The sequence below is a fragment of the Melopsittacus undulatus genome, chromosome 1 (assembly GCF_012275295.1).
Source record: "Melopsittacus undulatus isolate bMelUnd1 chromosome 1, bMelUnd1.mat.Z, whole genome shotgun sequence".
NCBI lineage: Eukaryota > Metazoa > Chordata > Aves > Psittaciformes > Psittaculidae > Melopsittacus > Melopsittacus undulatus.
Window position 1 is genome coordinate 72,536,438 of NC_047527.1, and position 20,377 is coordinate 72,556,814.

Genomic DNA, 20,377 nt, shown 5'->3' on the forward strand with positions numbered 1-20,377 from the left:
ACTCTGAGCTGTCAGCACGGTCTGACATCATGGTTCTTTGCCATATATCATTCTGTAACTGTGTGCAAGCAAATGGTTGTAATATATGTGTCTCTGGACATTACATGCCCAGGTGCTTAACAGCCAGTAACTAGAAGACGAGGGAATGTAGAGTGTGGATCCTAGTCCAAGACAAAGCTATAGTCCAAATGCATCTTTGTTTTTAGGTAGTGTAAAGTAGCACAGTATGTACTGAAATGGTACATTAGGTTTTCAAATCAGTGTTGCATTTTCTCTGGGCTCCCTTAGTGTTGTTCTGCTGTTTCACAAGCTAGCTTAGCTGCCTTTCCACAAAACTGCCAAGTGGCACATGCACACTGTCAGTAACTCAGAGCATCTGGGTTCGCTTCCTTCTTCTGGAATGCAGATGAAACTATGGCATCTAAAAAGCAGTCCACTGGCCTTACTGCATGATTCAGGGTAGTAGATTCAGTTGGCAGTGCTCCTTGCATGAAGAAAGCTGTGACCTGTTTATTCATTCTTACTCTTTTAGAGCACTACTTTAAAGATATGTAAATACAAATTCAACAGAATGAGTGAGGACTAAAGAGCTTCTGTCTCTCAGCTGAGTGCTTTAGGCATTAGGGTATAATATCGTACTTTCTCCACATTTCTTTTCCTTGTACCTTGAACAAGATATTTCTGTCTGCAAAATGCCCATCCTGCAAAGGAGAGGGATGAGCAGCTCTAGCAATACCACCCTGAACCTTGGTGATTAAGGGACTTCTGTAAGACTTCTCTGCGAGCTAAATATATACCTACAGAGGGAGCTAAACTAAAGTTATTTGCTCTTTGATAAGTAGGTTACTGTGTTAAGGAGACACACTCTTTTTTTCTTCTAAGTCATGGTGGCTGCTATTTTCCATGCATAATTCGCTGTTGTCAGTCAGTACAAGCCCTATCAAACCACGTGCTTCTGTGGATACTGGCACAATTCAGCTGTCTCAGTCATTCCTTGAATCGCAAAGGAATGTAAACAGAAATTTGGTACCTAGCTTCCTGGGAGGCATATCCCCAGGTACTTGCAGATACTTTGGTAACTTTTAGGCTCATTGAGGAGTCAAACAGGGCAGAATTCTTCAGACCTTCTCTCTGTCATGGAGATATGTGACTTTGTGCTCCCTGTTCTGTACTTACCCTCCACTTCCATTTGTCTGTGTTAAACTGTTTGCCTCATCTCAGACCTCTTGGCATCTGCAACCTAAAACCAGCAGAGTTTTTTTCTAAATACAACTAAAAGCTCCTGAAAACGGGAGCTTGCAATGTGAAGTAAAAGGCAGCATTTGCAGTAAATGGCACTACTGATTTCACATGCAGTCATGTGTGTACAGATCAAATTAGGTCTTTGGGATTATGTCTGCAGACAGAACTTTTTGGTGGTAATGGTGATTAAATGAATCTGCCTGTCAGATATGGTAAGAAAAGAAAGGAAATTGGTTACCAATTTGGAGAATGGAGTTACTTTTTGTTCAATTTTTATAACTAAATGGAAGAAGACTTGCACTTAGTTTTCATAGTTAACCGAAAATGTTCCACTAACTGAATGTTTTTTCCAATAGATTGCATCTAGACCCAAACAAAATAATGCTATATATACAACAACCTATCATACCTGTTTCTTCTCAGAATCCTAATTATGATCAGACATAGATGTGAGCCACTGCAGAGCAAACTGGAAAATATACTGAATTAAGCATACCTAGAACTGAACGTGTTTTCAGTGTCTTTTTGTAAGGAAACTGATTGCACAGGAGCAGGGACAGTCTCCCAGGCAAGGAAAAAATATTTTAGATTTCACAAATCAAAGTTAATAGCTTACACTCCATCCACTCCTGTTCTCCCAAGACCTTAACTTAGGATATATTCCACTGTGGTTTATTGCTGCTGCGTTATTTGCATTGCAGCCTGTCAGTTGAGACATTTGCTTTTATTTAGAAGGCATTAACTACACAACTAGCTTCAGGCCTAATTTAAAGTTATTGCTGGAAAGGCTGCAAAAAAAATCTAAAGCCCTGCTATTAGTGTTCAAGTCCAAATATTGCATGTTGACAGAAGTAGTCTGCTTAAATATTTTTTCTTTCAGATTTATCTAGTCCTCTTGAGGTGCAAGCAACATAACCCTCTTGAAATTTAAATGTGTCTTTTCAAGTGTCCCTTAAAATAAATGTAAACTTTTGTATTAGAACATTTCATTTTGTAAAATTTATGTTAAGCCTTTGTCAATATTCACTTCTTTTAAAATAGATCTGTCATTTTGACAGAAGTACTTACTCTATGTCTCACCTTTAAGCAGGGAGGAAGATTTTATAATCTGTATAAAGATTAAAATCTACCTCTAGAGTACAGGGTCATGGTCAAGAGACTAATACAGCTCAAAGACAAAATCACTCCACCTATTGTAATAATGTTTTTAACATTTTCATTTGGAATAGGAGTTCATAAAGTGTAATTTATTTGCCACTCTTGCATACTATAACTGCATTTCTTAAAGGTTCCTTGTGAAGGACTGTTTTTGTCTCACATTCCTTTATGTCCACGGGGTATATCACATCATTTTGGACATGAGGGGAATATCAGTGTCAGAATTACATCATATAAATCTCTTCATTGATTATCCTTAGGAATGATCCACAGTTCTTTGACTGAGCTTTTGTTTCATGTGTGTGTTAGCAACCAAAGTCAAAAGGGAGAAGGGATTTGTAGATTCTGCTTTTATTGTCAGTGCAATTTACCATATACATTGGAGTACACAAGAAGTTGCTTTATTCAAAGTTATTTTCTTATTTTACAGCTTTTCAATAATTGAAAAAGACAGGACTACTTTATTTTTATATCACTTATAATGTTTCTTTTCTCTTCTAGGCAGTGGCTTAAATCTGAAGATATTCAAAGAATATCACTTCTTTTCTATAATAAGACCTTGGAAAAAGAAGTAAGTTATTTTCACTGCAAATTCATGTTTGTTTCCTTCTTTGCCTTATCCTAAGTGAAGCTTGTATCCTTTGTTTTTGAAACACAGAGCCATGGTCACAGCACCTCTCCTGCAGGGAGAAGTTCTCAAACCTTACAATAGTATTTTAGTTCATTTATGGAAGAAATTTGATGAATGTGATGTCTGAGACTGCCTTCCTGTTTGTAGGGCTCTGCAGTTCACTTGAAATTTTCATGGTCTTGCAGAAGTGGGAAGAGGTTTGATAGTCCAAATTTGATGTTGCTGGAACAAAGAATTCCTAAGTTCCATCACATACGTCTGTAAAAGGCTTTTATCATACACCACTGTTTTAGTTTATTTTTTTTTTGCCGTTTCTCAAAGACTCCACCTGTACTAATGATAGTCTGATGATATTAGCTCATTAGTTTTCTCCATATGCATTGATAATCATAGTCATTGGGGAGAACCAATACTATAAACTTTTTTCTAAGGAAAATGTCTAGCTGTCTTGGATGCAACACACTTAATATTCTTCTGACTAATATGTGTGTGATAAAATATGTTTGAGACATGTATGTACAGATGGAGTAAATGATACTGTTTCTAGTCCTTGGGGTAATGATCAGAATGAAACTGAAAAGAAAGCCACTGGGATGCTAAAGTCAGTTTCTAAATGTTCATTAAAGCTTGGTGCACCAGTTTCAAGGGCAGAACTTGGCACTAAGCACAAAGACACAGCTGTGCGCTTGCAGTTAGAAAGCTCAGCTCACACACTCCCCATTTTATGAAGTTTGAAATTTGAACACTTAGTGAAAGTAATCTTTGGTACATTTTCTTTCAATAATAAAATTTTAAATTCTTATCCTACTTTGAAAGAGTGAGTAACTTTAATAGGCCCAAAACTTAGGCCATTTCCCTTAGAGTACTTAATTGATTATAATCTAGACACAGCTATCTCAAATAGCAAAATATCTCTGATAAGTATTTCATTGCTTAATTCTTTTGTCTCTAGACTGGGCAATTAGAGATTCATAAATAGATTTTTTATCTTTTTTGTCAATGAAAAAGCAGATCAAATTGACTCTGCCTTAAGAATGTCAAGTGTTTGATAGTATCAGTGGACATACAAGGCCTTTTAACACAGACATAAAATATTTCAAATTAAGTAATACCATAGGCCCAGTAAGTATCAATATGACTACTAGCTGTACTGTTGGAAATAGAACGTATATACACATCTGTAGCACATTTTACACTTTGCTGCTTTGTGTTCAGAAGTTTTCTGTCTAAATGACTGTAACAGTTTTTATAACTGTATTATCCCATTCAGTACTTATTAATAATTGAAAATCAGTTTGAGGAATTAATGACTAGGAAACTTGAAATCAGGTAAGAGTGGTTGACAGTTCCTAAAAATATTTTTAAAATGCTTTCACTTTTTTTGTTATTAATTTTTTTGTGGTGAAATTAAGATAGTCCTGTTCTGCAGAGGAACAAGACAAAACCATTTGACAATATTACTTAAGGTGTTTTCCAGGAAGTAAAAGGATTCGATACTATGCCTGGTAATCCCTAGTCCTATGTGAGTGGATCTGTAAGTCGTTGAACAATAGGAAATTTACTGTTGCTAAAGACTTCCTATACATATCTGCATCTTTAAGCTGAAATTTCATTTGAGTGATACTTTATCTGCTTTGGAAATCATGGTTTTAACATTTGCTTTTTCTTCTTCTAGTATCGAGCAACTACTCTGCCTGCATTTAAGTATTATGTGACTTGTGCCTGTCTCATATTCTTCTGCATTTTTGTTGTGCAGATTCTGGTATTGCCAAAGTAAGTGCTCTTTAACGTGTACTCATTCCTATGTATATTTGCTCAGTAATGTAAAAAATAGAAATGTATAAGTAAATAATTTTGGAATTGTCAGATTACGGAGCTTAATTCATGGAACTGAAATTGAACTGAGAAGACTGATGATTTCGGCCCATTTCCAAAGTTATGCTCATTTCTAATTTTAAATGCTGTAAATAGTATGGTGCCAAGCATTAGTACCAACTCTTCATTCATTTTAGTTTTTCCCTCTGAATCAAAAATGTGTGATGATGACAGGAATGAAATCTGTATGTGTAAGAAAAAAAAAAGTAATACAAGCTATAAGTTTCTGAAACTAAAATTACATGTAAAGTTAGAATGACAATTGGACATTGAAGTGGGACAAAGTGGATTGCAGAATCAGGACTGTGATTAAAGAAATGTATTTAAAATATTACTGTGATAATACTGCTCTATCCAGCATGCAAATAGAGCATTGTTATTCATAAGATGTCTCTTTTAAAACTAATTTTAAAATATAATAAATTTCTGGAATTATTATTTTCATCAGAATGTATACATTATGAGCTAATTTATATTTGTGCGTATAAATCAGCTATCCTTTTGTCTGAGAAAGCTGTAAGACAGTTGTAATAAATAATATTTTATTAGACTTCTTGAAATAAAAATTTGCTGTTGATTATTTACATAGTAGAAGTAGAAAGTTGGTATTTGTTTTATAGTAATTGTTCCCAAAGCCAACACTGTATATCCCCTGTGCTACAGTATTTCTTTACTCATAATCTCTTTTGTGCAGCACTATCAGGAGTAGTATTTATAGCCTCAGTCTTGTGTTGTAGTACTTGCTCACATTTTGATTCGAAGCCAGAAGGAACTGTTAGGTCATTATAAATTGACTTTCCATACTGTAGACTTGTTTTATAACATACATAAAGCTTTATGGGCTTCTGTTCAAATGTTACGGCATTTTCTTTGCAAACAGTTTCCCAGCTGGCTTCTAACACAGAGACACAAGCCACAAAAGGACACTCCTTCAAGAGTTCATCAGTAGCCTGTATATGGTTCAGTCTGACTTCGGGTATTACTATAGCAAAATATGAAATTAAGACTCATGGCTAATTTTATTTGTAATTTTGTATAATGAGCATATTTTAAAAGTTCATACTGTTATTTTGATGAGTGCAGGAATTAATTCAGGGAAATTTGTGGTTTGTGATATACGAAAATTCAAACTTGGATCTAATGAGTCCCTTCCCAGCAGTATGATTTATGAATCTGATTCTGTTTTGATTTCAGCCATCAAAATTAATCTAAATTTATCACCTATCATGCATGTAGTAAGATGCTCATTTTGTGATATCCTTATGTCTCTTAAACCAATTGTGAAGCTCATTAAAATATATCAGCTACTTCAAAGTAGTGAATTCTAGGGAGCTGTATTCACCTGAGTAAAGCATCCTTCAGCCTGTAAAAGTACATGCAATTATTACATGATCTCGTTCTAGTATCAGAGAAACAGATACGTAGGATTTTTCTTTTTCATTACCAAAATGTAAATTATCTTTTGGTCCCTTTGTAGGGCTGCATATTGAATCGGTAAAGCAAGAGTATAAAATCAGATTTTACTAACATGAATGGTATTCACCTTCAAGGGATCTGAGGATTAATTTAAGAGATGCCAAAATAGTAGTCAGAAAGGCAAGGTATTATACAGACATCTGCATCTTTCCTGGAAAATTGGGAACATTGTAAATTAAAAAAAAAAAAAAAAGAAAAAGTTGAGAAATCACCAGTGTATGTAGTCATCGCAAGTGTAGCTTAAATCGAACTACTCCAGTGCTGCAGATGTTATTTCCTTCCAGCAAAAAATAAATAATGAATAAATAAATCATAGTTTAGTCTAAAATTCTATCTAGCCTTTTTGTTTTATTCCAAAAATTCTACAGGATTTATAAATTATTATCTAATGAAAACTGGGAGATAAACCACATCTGTCATTGGGTTTTATTGATTCACTATTCTATTAATGTGGTTTTACAGCAGTGTGATATCATTGATTTCTGTGCAGACACATCACCTGCTGCTTTAAAGTAGATATGAAGATATTTGAAGAGTAACATCCAGCAAGTTGCAAGTGATAAGTAATATCTCCAAGATCACTCAACATTTATTTCAAGGCTGAAATAATCTATTAATGTTTAATTTGCCCAGGGTCAATAAACTGATATGATATTTTCAGAATAAACTTTATGCAAAGTGGTAAATATAAATTTAACCCAAGTAATCAATATCTTGGAGTGAAATGTATCATGGAGAGTCCTTATTGACATTAAAATGACAGCAAATCTTGATTGTTACATTTCCTTGGAACAGGCCTTCAGTTGCTCTCTAGTGTTCTTGCATTACAAAATGACAGCAGGATGTCTAGTAATTCATGACAACCCTATGTTCTTCATTTAGGGAAGCTATGTTCCTTAGGGAAAGTCAACTAACATGGAATTGATAGTATTTTTAAATGCAGACTAGTGAACTGATGGAAGTGTACCCTTGTTGAATGGGATTTACTACTTTTGATATTCAAGTAAGGGATTTATTGGGGATGCATTTAAGATTCTTCCTGTCTTCAGTCTCTGAGACTGCTGTGTTCAAGAAACTGTATCCGTTTGTCCTGAGTCGTGCCAAACTAACAGTCCTCTTGCTTTACCTATGGAAGGTGGTTAGTAGGGCTTAACATACTATTTACAGTAAGGCACAGCTAAATTTCTCCATAGAAAATGTAGTACTTTAAAACTTTGTGTGAAAGCATATGTGTAAAATATAATACAGTTTAAAGGAAAGAAAACCACCATTACGAGCTATTTTACTGCTGTGTCTAATTAAAAAAAAATAAAAAACAATAAAAAAACAAACCAAACCTCATGTGGAGATAAATACTCAGGTTATTTTTCTTAGCACTGGAAGTGCCATACAGTTAGTCTTCATAGCCACTGAATCCATTGATGGCTTAGTGAAAGCATCAGTTGAATTAAGAAAGAAATAGCTACTACTAGGTGCCAAAAAAAGTCTGAATTCAATATAGCTCTGTATAATTGTCATTTGTAATTGCTTCATTATGATTTAATCACCTCAAGAGAATTTGCAATCACATAGTTCACAACATGAATGTTAATTACCTGGCAAGCTAAGGAAATTCTCTATATCCATTAAGGAATGTGAGCCCTAAGTCGCATCTTTTCCTAAAAGTTACAGAAGTGTAGAAAGACACAGTTTCTCAATTTTTTAGTATCTTTATCTTTGTAACAGGTTTTCATTTTTCAGTTAAAATGTTACCAACACAAAACATGTATAAATAGGACTTTTTTTTCCAGTCTCATACCACTGGATAACAATTAATTATTCAAAACAGATATTTACTGAAGAAACCAAAAAATATAAAAAAGGATAGCCAAGACTATAACTTATTTAGACTTGCAAGTATCTGAAGCCTGGCGAGATCTCATATTGTTTTCTCAGTTTTAAACTCTGTCCCTCCTGTAGGTTATTGTCAAGGGTTGTCCTGTCAGGGTTGCTGTGAGGCACTGTAACAAAGAACAGACCTTCAGAAATTAGGTCATTCCTTGAGGCATAAGAAGAGGCAGGTAAAGAGGTTAGCTGTCTTATGGGATCACAAGTGCTCTTCTGACAAGATGGTTTGACCAAATCTGCCAGTGCCATGAATCTAGTGGCTTGTTTAATGTGTTTCATGACTCTACACAATAGGAATGCCATTCAGAGGAACCTTGACACACTTGTGAGGTGAGCTGATGACAACCTCATGAAGTTTAACCAAGCCAAGTGCAAGGTCCTACAGCTGGGTCAGAGCAATCCCAGGCACAGCTACAGGTTGGGCAAAAAGGAAATTCAGAGCAGCCCTGCGGAGAAGGACTTGGGGGTGTTGGTCGATGAGAAAATGAACATGAGCCAGCAATGTGCACTCACAGACCAGAAAGCCAGCTGTATCCTGGGCTGCATCAAGAGGAGCGTGACCAGCAGGTCAAAGGAAGTGAACCTGCCCCTCTGCTCTGCTCTCGTGAGACCTCACTTGGAGTATTGTGTGCATAAAAAGGACATGGAACTGTTAGAACAAGTCCAGAGGAGGGCCACGAGGATGATCAGGGGACTGAAGCACCTCCCATATGAAGACAGGCTGAGAAAGTTGGGGCTGTTCAGCCTGGAGAAGAGAAGGCTGCGTGGAGACCTGATAGCAGCCTTCCAGTATCTGAAGGGGGCCTACAGGGATGCTGGGGAGGGACTATTCATTAGGGACTGTAGTGATAGGACAAGGGGTAACGGGTTGAAACTTAAACAGCAGAGGTTTGGACTGGATATAAGGAAGAAATTCTTTACTGTTTGGGTGGTGAGGTACTGGAATGGGTTGCCTGGGAAGGTGGTGAATGCTCCATCCCTGGCAGTGTTCAAGACCAGGTTGGATGAAGCCTTGGGTGATATGGTTTAGTGTGAGGTGTCCCTGCCCATGGCCGGGGGGTTGGAACTAGATGATCTTGAGGTCCTTTCCAATCTTAACTATTCTATGATTCTATGATTCACAGGTTACTGTAAAGACCTGTGCTGTTCTGCAGTGTTCCAGTGACAGAAAAATAAATGCATGTTATAGCTTTATGCCCATTGCCTCAAATGAGGCTTGTTTATGGTGGTACTTACATTTTAGTATTTTTCTTCATCATATAGCATTTTCAGCCCACTTCTTTGTTTCTAGGAGCAGCATGGAACTATATCAGAACAGCTTAACTGAAACAGAAGTCCTGCTGTTCATAGAAAAGAAAGGGGTGTGGGAAGCAAAAGTCTTACAACTTTTTTTTTGTCTGTATTTACCACTCAGATGTGGACTCTAAGATAGGATTTTTACTTTTCCTTATCCTGTTTTTCTCTTTGCTTTGATAATTAGACTTTTGTTCACCTTGCTTTGTAATTCCTTTCCTTGTGCTACCCAATAACATGACAGTCATGTAAAACAGCTACAAAGACCTTTTGTTCTTGTCTGTTGCCCATGTGATTTAGAACTCTTCTCATAAGCACTCTTTATGCCTTGTTAATTTTATTTCCCTTCTTCTCCAGTTTCTCTTACAATTATAATTTCTTTCTCTACAAGGATGCACTCCAAACTTGACTCAAAGCTATTCTTGTGTTGAATCATTTAAGTTAGAAACTCTGAGGGGTTTTTATTATTGTTTGATTGATTGTGTTTTGTATCCATCATATCAGAGACTTTGAAATGGAGGAATGATTACTTGAATCCTATTGAAGGACAAATAAAAAGGGAAGTGTTTATGCATATGTAAGAAATAACCCCATTAATTATATTCTTTTCTTTCACCTCTTTTTTTGTGGCTTACTAGTTTTTAAATTCCAAAGGGTAGAGATTAGTTTTACATATTCTGATGTACAGCTTACTGTCTTAGTCTCCATGAGAACACATATTCATAAGAAATAATAATTTTCGAATAACCTCAAGAAAGAAACATTATTTCAAGATTAATATATGTTGCAAATTACCAGTTGTTTGTTTTTTTTGTCATCTGTCACATCAACCCAAAGTCTGATTAATACATAGCATGTAAGAGGTTATCTGTATGATTGGCATGGAAGCTCATCGATTACTTTCCAAAATGCTTTTAATGGCAGCAGTATGGCATTAAATTGGTTTGAGAAGTTAATGTTTTTTAGTTCTTTCCTGAAAATAGCTTTTATAACACTGTGGTTAAAATGGATCAATTTTTTTTTAGTATTTGTACATAATCTAAGAAAATTGTTCCATAGAGTTCTACTCTTAACTTTTTAGAGTTATGGTCTCTAAAATGCAAATATTTGAATTCAAATGGCATTTCTAAAGAAGAGAGATGCATACTTTTATTAATAATGTATTTTAATTCTGAATTACACATTTATCGAGTAGCTAACTTAAAATGGAACATTTATTGTAGTTTTGTGAGAAAAGCAAGGGATATACAATTTATTTCTAAAATGTCATTCCAGTATTTCTGTCATATAAGGTTTGATAAAATATTTGTGCTCAAAGTAGTTGGGAAATATATTTTTAATTCTGTAAAAATGTCAAATCTGTGGTTAAAACTGAAATTCTATGCTCAGGTGAGGGACTTCGTAATGCCGTCTAGTTTTTTTCTTAAACAACTCAGTTGGCCCAAAGCTTCTAATCCCTTGGCATTCATTAAACATAATTAGGCCCCACAGCATCTTTCCCTAGGTGTCCATGCTAAGTAGCTCTTGTACAGTGCCTGAAGGAGCAATTATGCTCTACTGCAGTATTCATATAGAGAGATTTCCACATTTGCAGAATGAATGCATGCACGGATTGTTACTTTATCCCTATTTTTGTTTATTGAGCATACAGTGATGCTATTTTGGCTAGAAGTTCCTATTTGTGCCACACAAGGATGATCTAGAACACTTTAAGTAAGAAGGATTTCAGGAAGAGTATAGAGATTACTCTTTTTTTTTCATCTAAAGTCTGATTTTGTTGACATTTTTTTTCATGTTTTTGTAGTTTTATTTCCTATCCTGTCCTCTGTCCTCTGGTACTTCAGACTACTGGACAGATTTTTCGGAAGTGTAGGATTCCCAGCCATTCATGAAATAGACACTATATTAGGGTCCTTGCTGACTGAGAGACTACAGCATCACAGATATCACAGGTTCTATCTGCGAGACACTGAAAACTGAACATCACTGTCCCATGCTATTACTTTTCTACCTCTGGGGAGAATGTACAATACCAACAAGTTTATTTGGTATATCTGTTGGTCACTTAAATTATTATAAAATCAGCAGCATAAAAATAAACCAGTAAGGATTTTTTTTTAAATACAGGCTTCCTAAAGTTAAAACAAAACATTGCTATTGTCAATGCACTCTGTAATTTAAAATATGTGTGGAAATTAGTATCTTCTCCTGGTAACAGTTTTGCAGTCAGAGGTAAAGCCAATTGAAGCATTCCTGAGTTGAGAAAAAGGCCTGTCATTCTGATAAGGACTGGAATTGTGTTTCCATGGTGTTGTTGTTTGGAAAATGCAACTTGCACATGGTAATGTTTAGAATTCTCCAAATTATACACAAAGAAAGGTCATGCTACAGATGCGTAACAGAAATTAATACATGTTTTCCTTCTCTTGTAGAACATCTATTCTTGGAATTTCATTTGGGGCTGCATTTCTCTTGCTTTCCTTCATTTTGTTTATCTGCTTTGCTGGACAGCTTTTGGTAAGTATTTAAGGAAATATAATCCAGTAGTTAATGTTTTCTTTTAAATAACAAATTCTGATTTTTGCCAAGCCACTCTACCTTGGATAGAGGGTACCAGTTAAATGAGAAAGGCTTGCATGCTTAGGCTTCTGAGAACATTGGTTTGTTGACGTTAACTTACTGCAGAATGTCTTCATTTATCTGAAACACAGGGAGTGCCTACTTACAGTGATATTTTCTTTCCCCCATGAAGTTGGAATCTCTGAGAGGTTTATATTATTGTTTGATTGATTGTTTTTTCAAAAATTTTGCTTTTGTGCTTACAGGACATGACTCATGTGTACTTTAATTTGTGGGGGCAGTGTATTTGTTCAAGTCTGAGTTTAGACACTATTTCATTATAAGTATTTAATTTGATATATAAAAGTTTTACAGTAAAATTTTACAGTAGTTTTGCCATTGAGTGGGCCAGGTGTTACTGGAAGGTATTGTACCAATATGCTGGGACAATGAAATGGTATTGGGAAGTCCTGGGACACACTCGCTTGGAGTTTCTTTTTATAGTGAAGCTTAAGAGGAATACAAACATTTTTTTTCTGTGTTTAAAGGGACGGCTAAGCAAATATCCCAAGTCACCATTGAGGGGTCATGCCACTTGAATAATATCTCACACCTTCAATGCTGGTTTTCCCACGTCTTGTATGTACAGTGAATACTTTCCAGGAATGGAGACTTATTATCTCATTTCTGTTCACTGGTGAGATTTCATGTTCTAGCCTAAACAGCTTGAAGAGGAGCTATATACACCCGTGTCTTTATAATTTCAGTTACTCTAATGCAAAAGCTGTGCTGCTAAGAAGGCTTTCAGTAAGTTATGACAACAGTTGATGCAGCACTGTCTTTCCTTCACAAGCATGGGCATGGTTCTGTAAAGTGGTGGATGAGAGGCAGCTAACGAAAGAGGCAGTAGGTTTATCTTTCCTCTGTCCTCTCCTTAAGATTTATTCCTTCATGTAAAAAATTCAAGTATTGTTTTTGCAGCTTTAACCACAGTGAGACCCTATGTTATGTTTCAGTGGCATACCCATTGCAATATCTGCCCCATAACTGTACATGCTTTCTTTCTAGAAGAAAAATCCTGAAATTCTCAAGCAAACAAGTATCAGTATCTTATTTTTAGCACTATAGTCAGTGTTAACAGAAATCAAGCTTTATTGTCCTAATCCCAATTATGTTTCGGTTGTTTTGCTGGGGTTTTTTTGTCAGTGTGGGTTCTTCCCACCTCTTTTTCTAAAGTGGTAATTTTGGATTCTCTTGCAGAATGCATGTAGTAAATGTGGACACTTTTCTATTTACACACACCTGCTACAACTATACAGTATAAAACCACCAAATAACTCTCTTCTAAAAATAACATGTCTGTGAGGAGATTTATAGAGTGGGATGTATACTGCCAGCAAGGACAGCAAAATCCAAGTTCAAGTTAGGACAGCTGGCTGTCACTGCCTTATGTGCTTGTCTCATAGTTTGACGCTTTGCCCCCAGTCTCCACTGACACCATCGCAGAGTAAGTCACATAAAAACCAACTTTGGTCAAGTTTCTTTGTACTGTTTTCATTTCACTGGAAAATAAAAAAAACCAAAACAAACAAAAAAAAATGCACCAACATCCAGACTGCAATGCTAAAATTACTAGCTCTTTCAGAATTTAATTAAAATATTGTAAGAAGAGATTTATGTTTACTCTTTTGCTCTGATTTATTAGTTGATTTTACTGTTCAGCAGCCCTACAGCACAGTCCAACTCAATCTGCTATGGAGTGATAATATCAACCATTAAATAAGAATAGGAATTTTTCCATCAAGCGATGCAGCAGAGTGGTAGCAGAAATAATGACTTCCAGAGCCTGCCTTTATGGTGTGTCATCATCTGCTGGTCTTGAGCACACAGGCTGAAGGCAGGGAGTGCTGACCGTTCTCACAGACAGTCATTTGCCCATGGGTATTAAACCTTCACCAATCCCAGCTAAAAATGGCATATGTCCTGAAAGTTGAAATGGATCTATATCTTTTGTATTCTGATTTCTAATTACTTCTTTATGCCTATGTATTTATTTTGATTTGTTTATTTTTTTTTTTAGGTAATCACACTACGCAGAGCTAAATCTTAACATTATGTTTGGTCTTAAAGATCCTTTCTGACTTCTATTTTCATTCTTTAAATGTGGGCTATTCTTTTTTATTAATCCTGAATATTGTCTTTGAATTTTTACTTGAGGGGTTTCCTTTCCAAATTAGTTGCAGATAGAGGACAGCAGTTGTCCTTTAGCTCATATGTTTTCTGTCTCTCTTTATCTTCTTGAAGTATATGCTCGTTCTTAGAATTACTGTGAAATACCTCAGACCTGATAACTGTTAGATGTGTTTTACCTCCTGATGTGAATGCAAGAAAGCAGATCTGGTTGTGTAAATGACACACTGGAAAATCTAATGCGATCAATAGAAGAAGAAAACACAGCAAGCATGTAAAGAAAAGATCTCTGTAGTAGCTGAGTTATTGGCCAAAGAAGTATTAGTCTCAAGCAGATGTTCTTTGTGCTTTGATTCAAATAGCATCTCAAAAATATCTTTGCATTACTTGGGATACATGTGCAGTTAACTGATACTACATATTCTTCGTGCCAGTTATTTTCCATTAATATGAAATGTTTTTTTATTGCATATGTCACTATCTTGCAAACCTGTTCAGCTACTTCAGCTCAAAAGGAATATTAGAAGTAAAATCTTTTATTTCCTCTAATCTCATCTGAACATGTTTATAGTCTCTCAAATGCCCAATTGAACCATGGAATCCAAAACATAATACCAACAAAACAATCATCATAAAATAACTGGATCCACTTAAGAAGTATGTTCTGATTTGAGGTCACCAGAGCATCTAACAATGTGCAGCCAGTATGTGAGGAGTCCTGTCCCTGCTAGAAAAGAGCATGTTATTTGTTAGTTGCATTATGCTACACAGCTGTATAAAGAGTGATACACAGTCTTCACCTTTGTTTGCAGGGATATGTCTTTTATTCTAAAGCAATTGGCATTGATATTAACAGTCAGAAGAACTGTGCACACTTAAGCTACGTAAAAGCTCTGCAGAGACAGGAATATCAGCACCAGCACTACTTGGAAAATATTTTCAACCTAGTATCTTACCTCTGATGTGTCTCTCAATGCAGGTACAAATGAAAAATAAAAGCCCTTCAGTTTCATCAACAGTAAGGCTGTGCTTGTTAATTAAGATTTAAACAGGTATAGGCTAAGGCAGGGAGAATGCAGAGAGTATCTTTGGCACCTACAGCAGGGCTCATGAAAGAGGTTCATCAAACCTAAAAGTCATTCTGATAAGCTCAAGCACAGGCACTGGAATAGCAAATCCATCATTACTAAGTACCATGTTCAGACTTCATGAACTTAGAAATGGACTGATTTCAGTAACAAAAATCCTTATCCCTGCTCCTTATTGAGTTATACATTTATGACATGTTATGTGATTGTGATCAACTGAAGAAATTGCCTAACCTGGTGAAAACCACAGGTTTCTTATGTCCATTGTGCCAATAAGTTCTCTTTGAATATTTTTTTATGAGTGAGACTTGATTTTGTTTCTAAATGCAGAAATGGTGCCTCTTAGAATCTTTGCCCAAGATGAGACTGTAACTTACCTTCAGAAAAGAGATACTCAAGTGTGCTTCCTAATAGCAACAGTCCACTAGGCAATTAATTTTTCAAATATAAATATATATATAAAAATTTCCTACATAAATATAAATAAATATAAATTTAATAAGAACAACAAAAGGAGAGAGCGACCAGATTCTTTTGAAGGTTCTTTTATATGTATTTACCTGAAATGTGATATCCATGATGTATAAGTACCACAGTTTTGTCATTTATCAGGGCTTCTGTTGTGTAAGGCAGGTTTTGGATGATAGTGTCTTACCTGGAGACCAAGGCTTAGTCAGTGTAGAACTCCTTCCTCTAGTTCAGTGCCCTGAACACTGTCATTTAAAAGTTAATCAGGTTTGGTCTTTCTCAAAACCAGTGGCTCTTTAAATATTTCATGTGAAATGGAGAAACTTTGACGCAAAGGACTGAGAATGTCTTTACCTTAAAATAGCTTATAGCACAACAACTGTACATGTTCTTGAACAGGAAAGCAGCACAGGAAGTAGTATCAGGACTGAAAGAGTGCCTAAAGGCATCTTTATACAGCTCACTGCTATGTTCTTCCCTTTGAATGAGACAGTTGAAATGACCAACATAGCCATTTAATCATGACCCTTTGTGAAGCATAGTACATACTGCAAAGTCTGGTGAAATTAAAAATGTGATACTGACTTCAGGTTTTCCTGTTATTTCTTTATTTTGGATTCTAGTTTTTGCCAAACCACTTGTATCCAATGTAAGTTGAGTAGACTCCTCACATGGATGCATTTGGTATGATTCAAAATGCCTGGGTTAGATTTACAGGTGCCACCATGGAGTTCAAAAGTTTGATGTTATAGTATGCTTTTTAGGAGTACTTTGGTACTTTTCACCAACAATAGGACCTTTAGAGAGAAAGTAAATTAAAAGCTTGTGTCTCTATACAAAAAAATCACCCTTCTCCAAGCTTAGGTCAGTGTAATTACTGTCAGCCAGTTATTTGGATTTGAAATTTGGTGTCTTCAAGTCTGACTTAAAAGGAGCATTCAAAAAAAAATCTGATTTTTGTTTCTCTTGCTTTCATTCTTTGTCACATCAGTATTTGTAAAATATCATTTTTAAATTCAAAACCAAACAATAATAGACCTATAGAAAATGTGATTTGCTGGCTTTCTGTAAATAAGAGGTCTTCAGTCAAGATGTTCCAACCTCTACCAGCATGTGAAGAAGTGTGACAGCTCTTTCGACACTGTCTTTAATCTACAACATAGCTGTCACAATTAATTCTCGCACCATTCCCTGATCTAACTCAGAAAGACAGCATTCATTTTGTTAAATGCTGAAGCCCGTTTCTCTGTGTGGAAAGACAACACAGGATACATTTTAATAACCTGAATATTCAAAATAAATTATGAGTCACTATCATGCTGAGCTGTCGTATCAGATTTAACATGTTCAGATGAAAAGATAATACATTAGTCACCTTTTATACTACAAATACCTATTATTTCTGGTTGGTAAATGATAAACACTTAACATATTCTGCTGGCTCTGTTTAGAAAACAGAAAGAAGCTAATGCTATTGAGATCTGATGTCTTACCCTTCTGGCATGCTTTCTAGAAATGATTACTTTCTTCCGTTCATCTCATTCTCCATTTTCTTAAGAAAACTGCAAATGAGACATAACATTTACAAGAAAAAGTGTTTGACGTAAGCTAAGGAATCAGCAAAATAGACCTGCATAGTTCTGCTATTAAGAATCTGAATTTAATGATCATCATATTGCTCCAATTCTGCTTCCAGGAATTCCCTAGGTTTTCAGAATTGCTGAACTGCTGCAGTTTTACTGCGTATGGTCTGTATTTAGACTGCTCAAAAGTGAAGTTCGGCAAATCTGTTGATCCACAGAGAAAATTACTGCTCAACAGCATATTCTTTCATGTTTTTTTAAGGAATTTCTGCTCAATGGTTTAAAGATTTTTAGTGTGACTGAGGGCTGTGTCACAAATTTTCCTTTCATGAGCCTCCCTGGCTTAACCTCTGTAGGCTGTTCTCTTTGCCATTAGAGAGTCTTGTCATCTATTTAATGAATAGGTGGGCATGGCAACTGTTCCAAGTAAACACTGGTCCTTCCACTCCAGAATTCAGAGCTGTGCTTTAAAACAGCTTGGTAAGAAATGCATCAGTAAGTTCCAGTGTCCTTCTGTTTTGCAAATGGAAATAATCTACAACTTAATTTTTGAAGTTGCAGTGTAATAACTTTTTTAGTTATTAGATTTTTCTTCAGGTCAAAGCCAGCAATATCTGTAATTTTAGCAATAGCAGCTGAAGGAAGGGAATCTATTGATTAATCACACTGGCTGAATGACATATTGTCTCCTGAAATTTATTTTATTCTCTAGAGCTTTTATTAGTGAAGATTTACACAGAAGATGGTTAGAGATGGAGTTTATGCAGTAAGACCATTTAGACAATTCTTTACATGCAGCCATCCCTTCTCCATTTAAGTATGTTTGTTCTTCTCTGATCCATATATGTTCCTCCCTGTGTCCATCCTGTAAGCACTCTGTAAGTTTTCCACATGTGCACAACGCCCTTAAAACATGCCATAATATTTTACACTATCCCAAGTTTCTTTGTGCTGCATTACAACATCATCTGCCCTCTACCTACCTACTATCCTTTTAGGCATTAATCACCATTAGCATGCAGGGCATCAGAAACCATGGCTGAAACATTCTCCTTCGATGGTCTTCGTAGCAGCAGATTCATTGGCATCAATTCTCCACTGATTAGGCTACTTTGATTCCACCATCTGTCATTGTCCTTTTGATAATCACCAGATCTTTGTCTTTAATTTGATTAGGTTTTAGTCAGATAACCTAAACCCAGTAAAATTCACAATAACATTTATCTGGTTTAGGCCAGAAATTTTTTTTTCATCATTAACTTCTTTTCTTGGAAATTTTTATCCTAAAGACTTTGCTTGACCCACTATCATAATTCAGAAAGGGGAACACAATGTACAGTTTTATCTATATAATTTCCTATCCGTTTTTTAATCCTTATAGGAAGGCACTAGGAAGTGTTCCTGCCTAGTTTTTTCCCTAATCGAACTTGAACTATGCCAGCTACTTCTAAACTTCAAAAAAAAAAAAATCACAGAACAACGTAGATGAAGTTGTAGTAAAGTTCTGTGTGTGCTGTAACTAAGACAAAGAGTAATTTAAGGCGTGATTTCATGGCTGTTTTAATTTGCCATAAATCCATGCTCCCTGACTCACAAGGTTTTAGGCTGACTAGACCGATAACTGAATGACTCATTTTCACACAGATGTGTCCAACTGAATACTCCCCTTCTGTAGCAACAGCAGCAATCTAGGCTTTGTGCTTTTTATCTTATTGGTGGGAAGGATGACAAAACCTTACTATAATCTACATATGGATTAATATTATTGTGAATTTTACTATGTATTTAGGGGTGGAGAACAATGTTTGAAAGTTCACAAAGCACTTGAGCAGGGATTTTCTTGCTCAAAAATGCAGGTTCCTTGAGTTTATGTATTGGGATTTTTTCAATGTGGGGGAGTACTAATGTGCATATAAAGCTGCCTTTTTTATTCTTTTCTTGTCCATCTTTGAGATTCCAGTTATTGTTTTGACCTTCCTGAAACTGACTTCATTCACTCAGAACCTCTCTGATCCAGTATGCAAAACTCCTTGTGTCATAAACCAAAGCAAAATGTAAAAAAAGTTCTAGCTATGTAGTGGACTTGTCCAAATAGTGTGTAATAAGGAAGGAAGTAGTTATGTGCAGAATGACAAAGACCTTCATGCAAACTATATCACACGTGTTGGGTAATGATATAGTTCAGCATGATGTGCCATAGCTATCAAACCTGAACTAATAAATACATGGTATAAATTAAGGCCTGTATTTGGTAGGTTTTAGTGCTTGAGTTCTCATTGCAGAGACTTCCTGTGCTTGCATCTCTGCTGATTTCTGTGTCTGAAGTGAAAACAATATGTAAAATGATCTCTGATAATATTAAGTAAATAGAGAAAACAAATTGATAAAAAGCAAATACTTTTTTGGGACTGTAGCTTTCCTTAACTTTTCACTGCCTTTTTTTTTACAGAGCTTTCAGTAAAGCTATGTTTGACATTTGGAAAGGGCACAAGATGCTTCTAGGCAAGCTTATCTCCTCATCGCTAAATTTTGGGAAATTAATATTTATTGGATGTGCCACAAATTGTTGCTTATTCTGTGTGAGCATCTTGTGCCTCTAGGCACTATGCATATATGAATGGAGGCTTTGCAACATGTTCTTGGAAGCAGGTTAAATGAGTCAGTTTTTTATTGTTCATTTTTGCCACTATGTATGAAAAAATTTCAATTCAGTAAATGCTCTTTGTGTCAAATTGTAAGTCCAATTGTATGAAATGCTTATTTGTTTTCTAGGTAGTTTTAGGGAAGGTTGATTTTCTTTGCTGAGTTACCTTTCACTTAACGTAAATTATCAAAGATGTCTCCAAACAAATAAAAGAAAAACCCAGAAACCCCCCTATTTTGTAGGCTGCCAGGAATATACCTATGCATGCAGGCTTTATCCAGCA

General features: G+C 35.7%; 1 protein-coding gene across 1 annotated transcript in view; it reads left to right on the forward strand.

The window, feature by feature from the left end:
* The window catches only part of ADCY2 (adenylate cyclase 2), a 205,386-nt gene that overhangs the window by 149,463 nt on the left and 35,546 nt on the right, over positions 1–20,377 (forward strand). Inside the window, exons 13-15 of the mRNA XM_031052834.2 lie at positions 2,902–2,971; positions 4,707–4,804; positions 11,995–12,079. Coding sequence (XP_030908694.2) covers positions 2,902–2,971; positions 4,707–4,804; positions 11,995–12,079 — 253 coding nt within the window. The remainder of the gene's footprint in view (positions 1–2,901; positions 2,972–4,706; positions 4,805–11,994; positions 12,080–20,377) is intronic.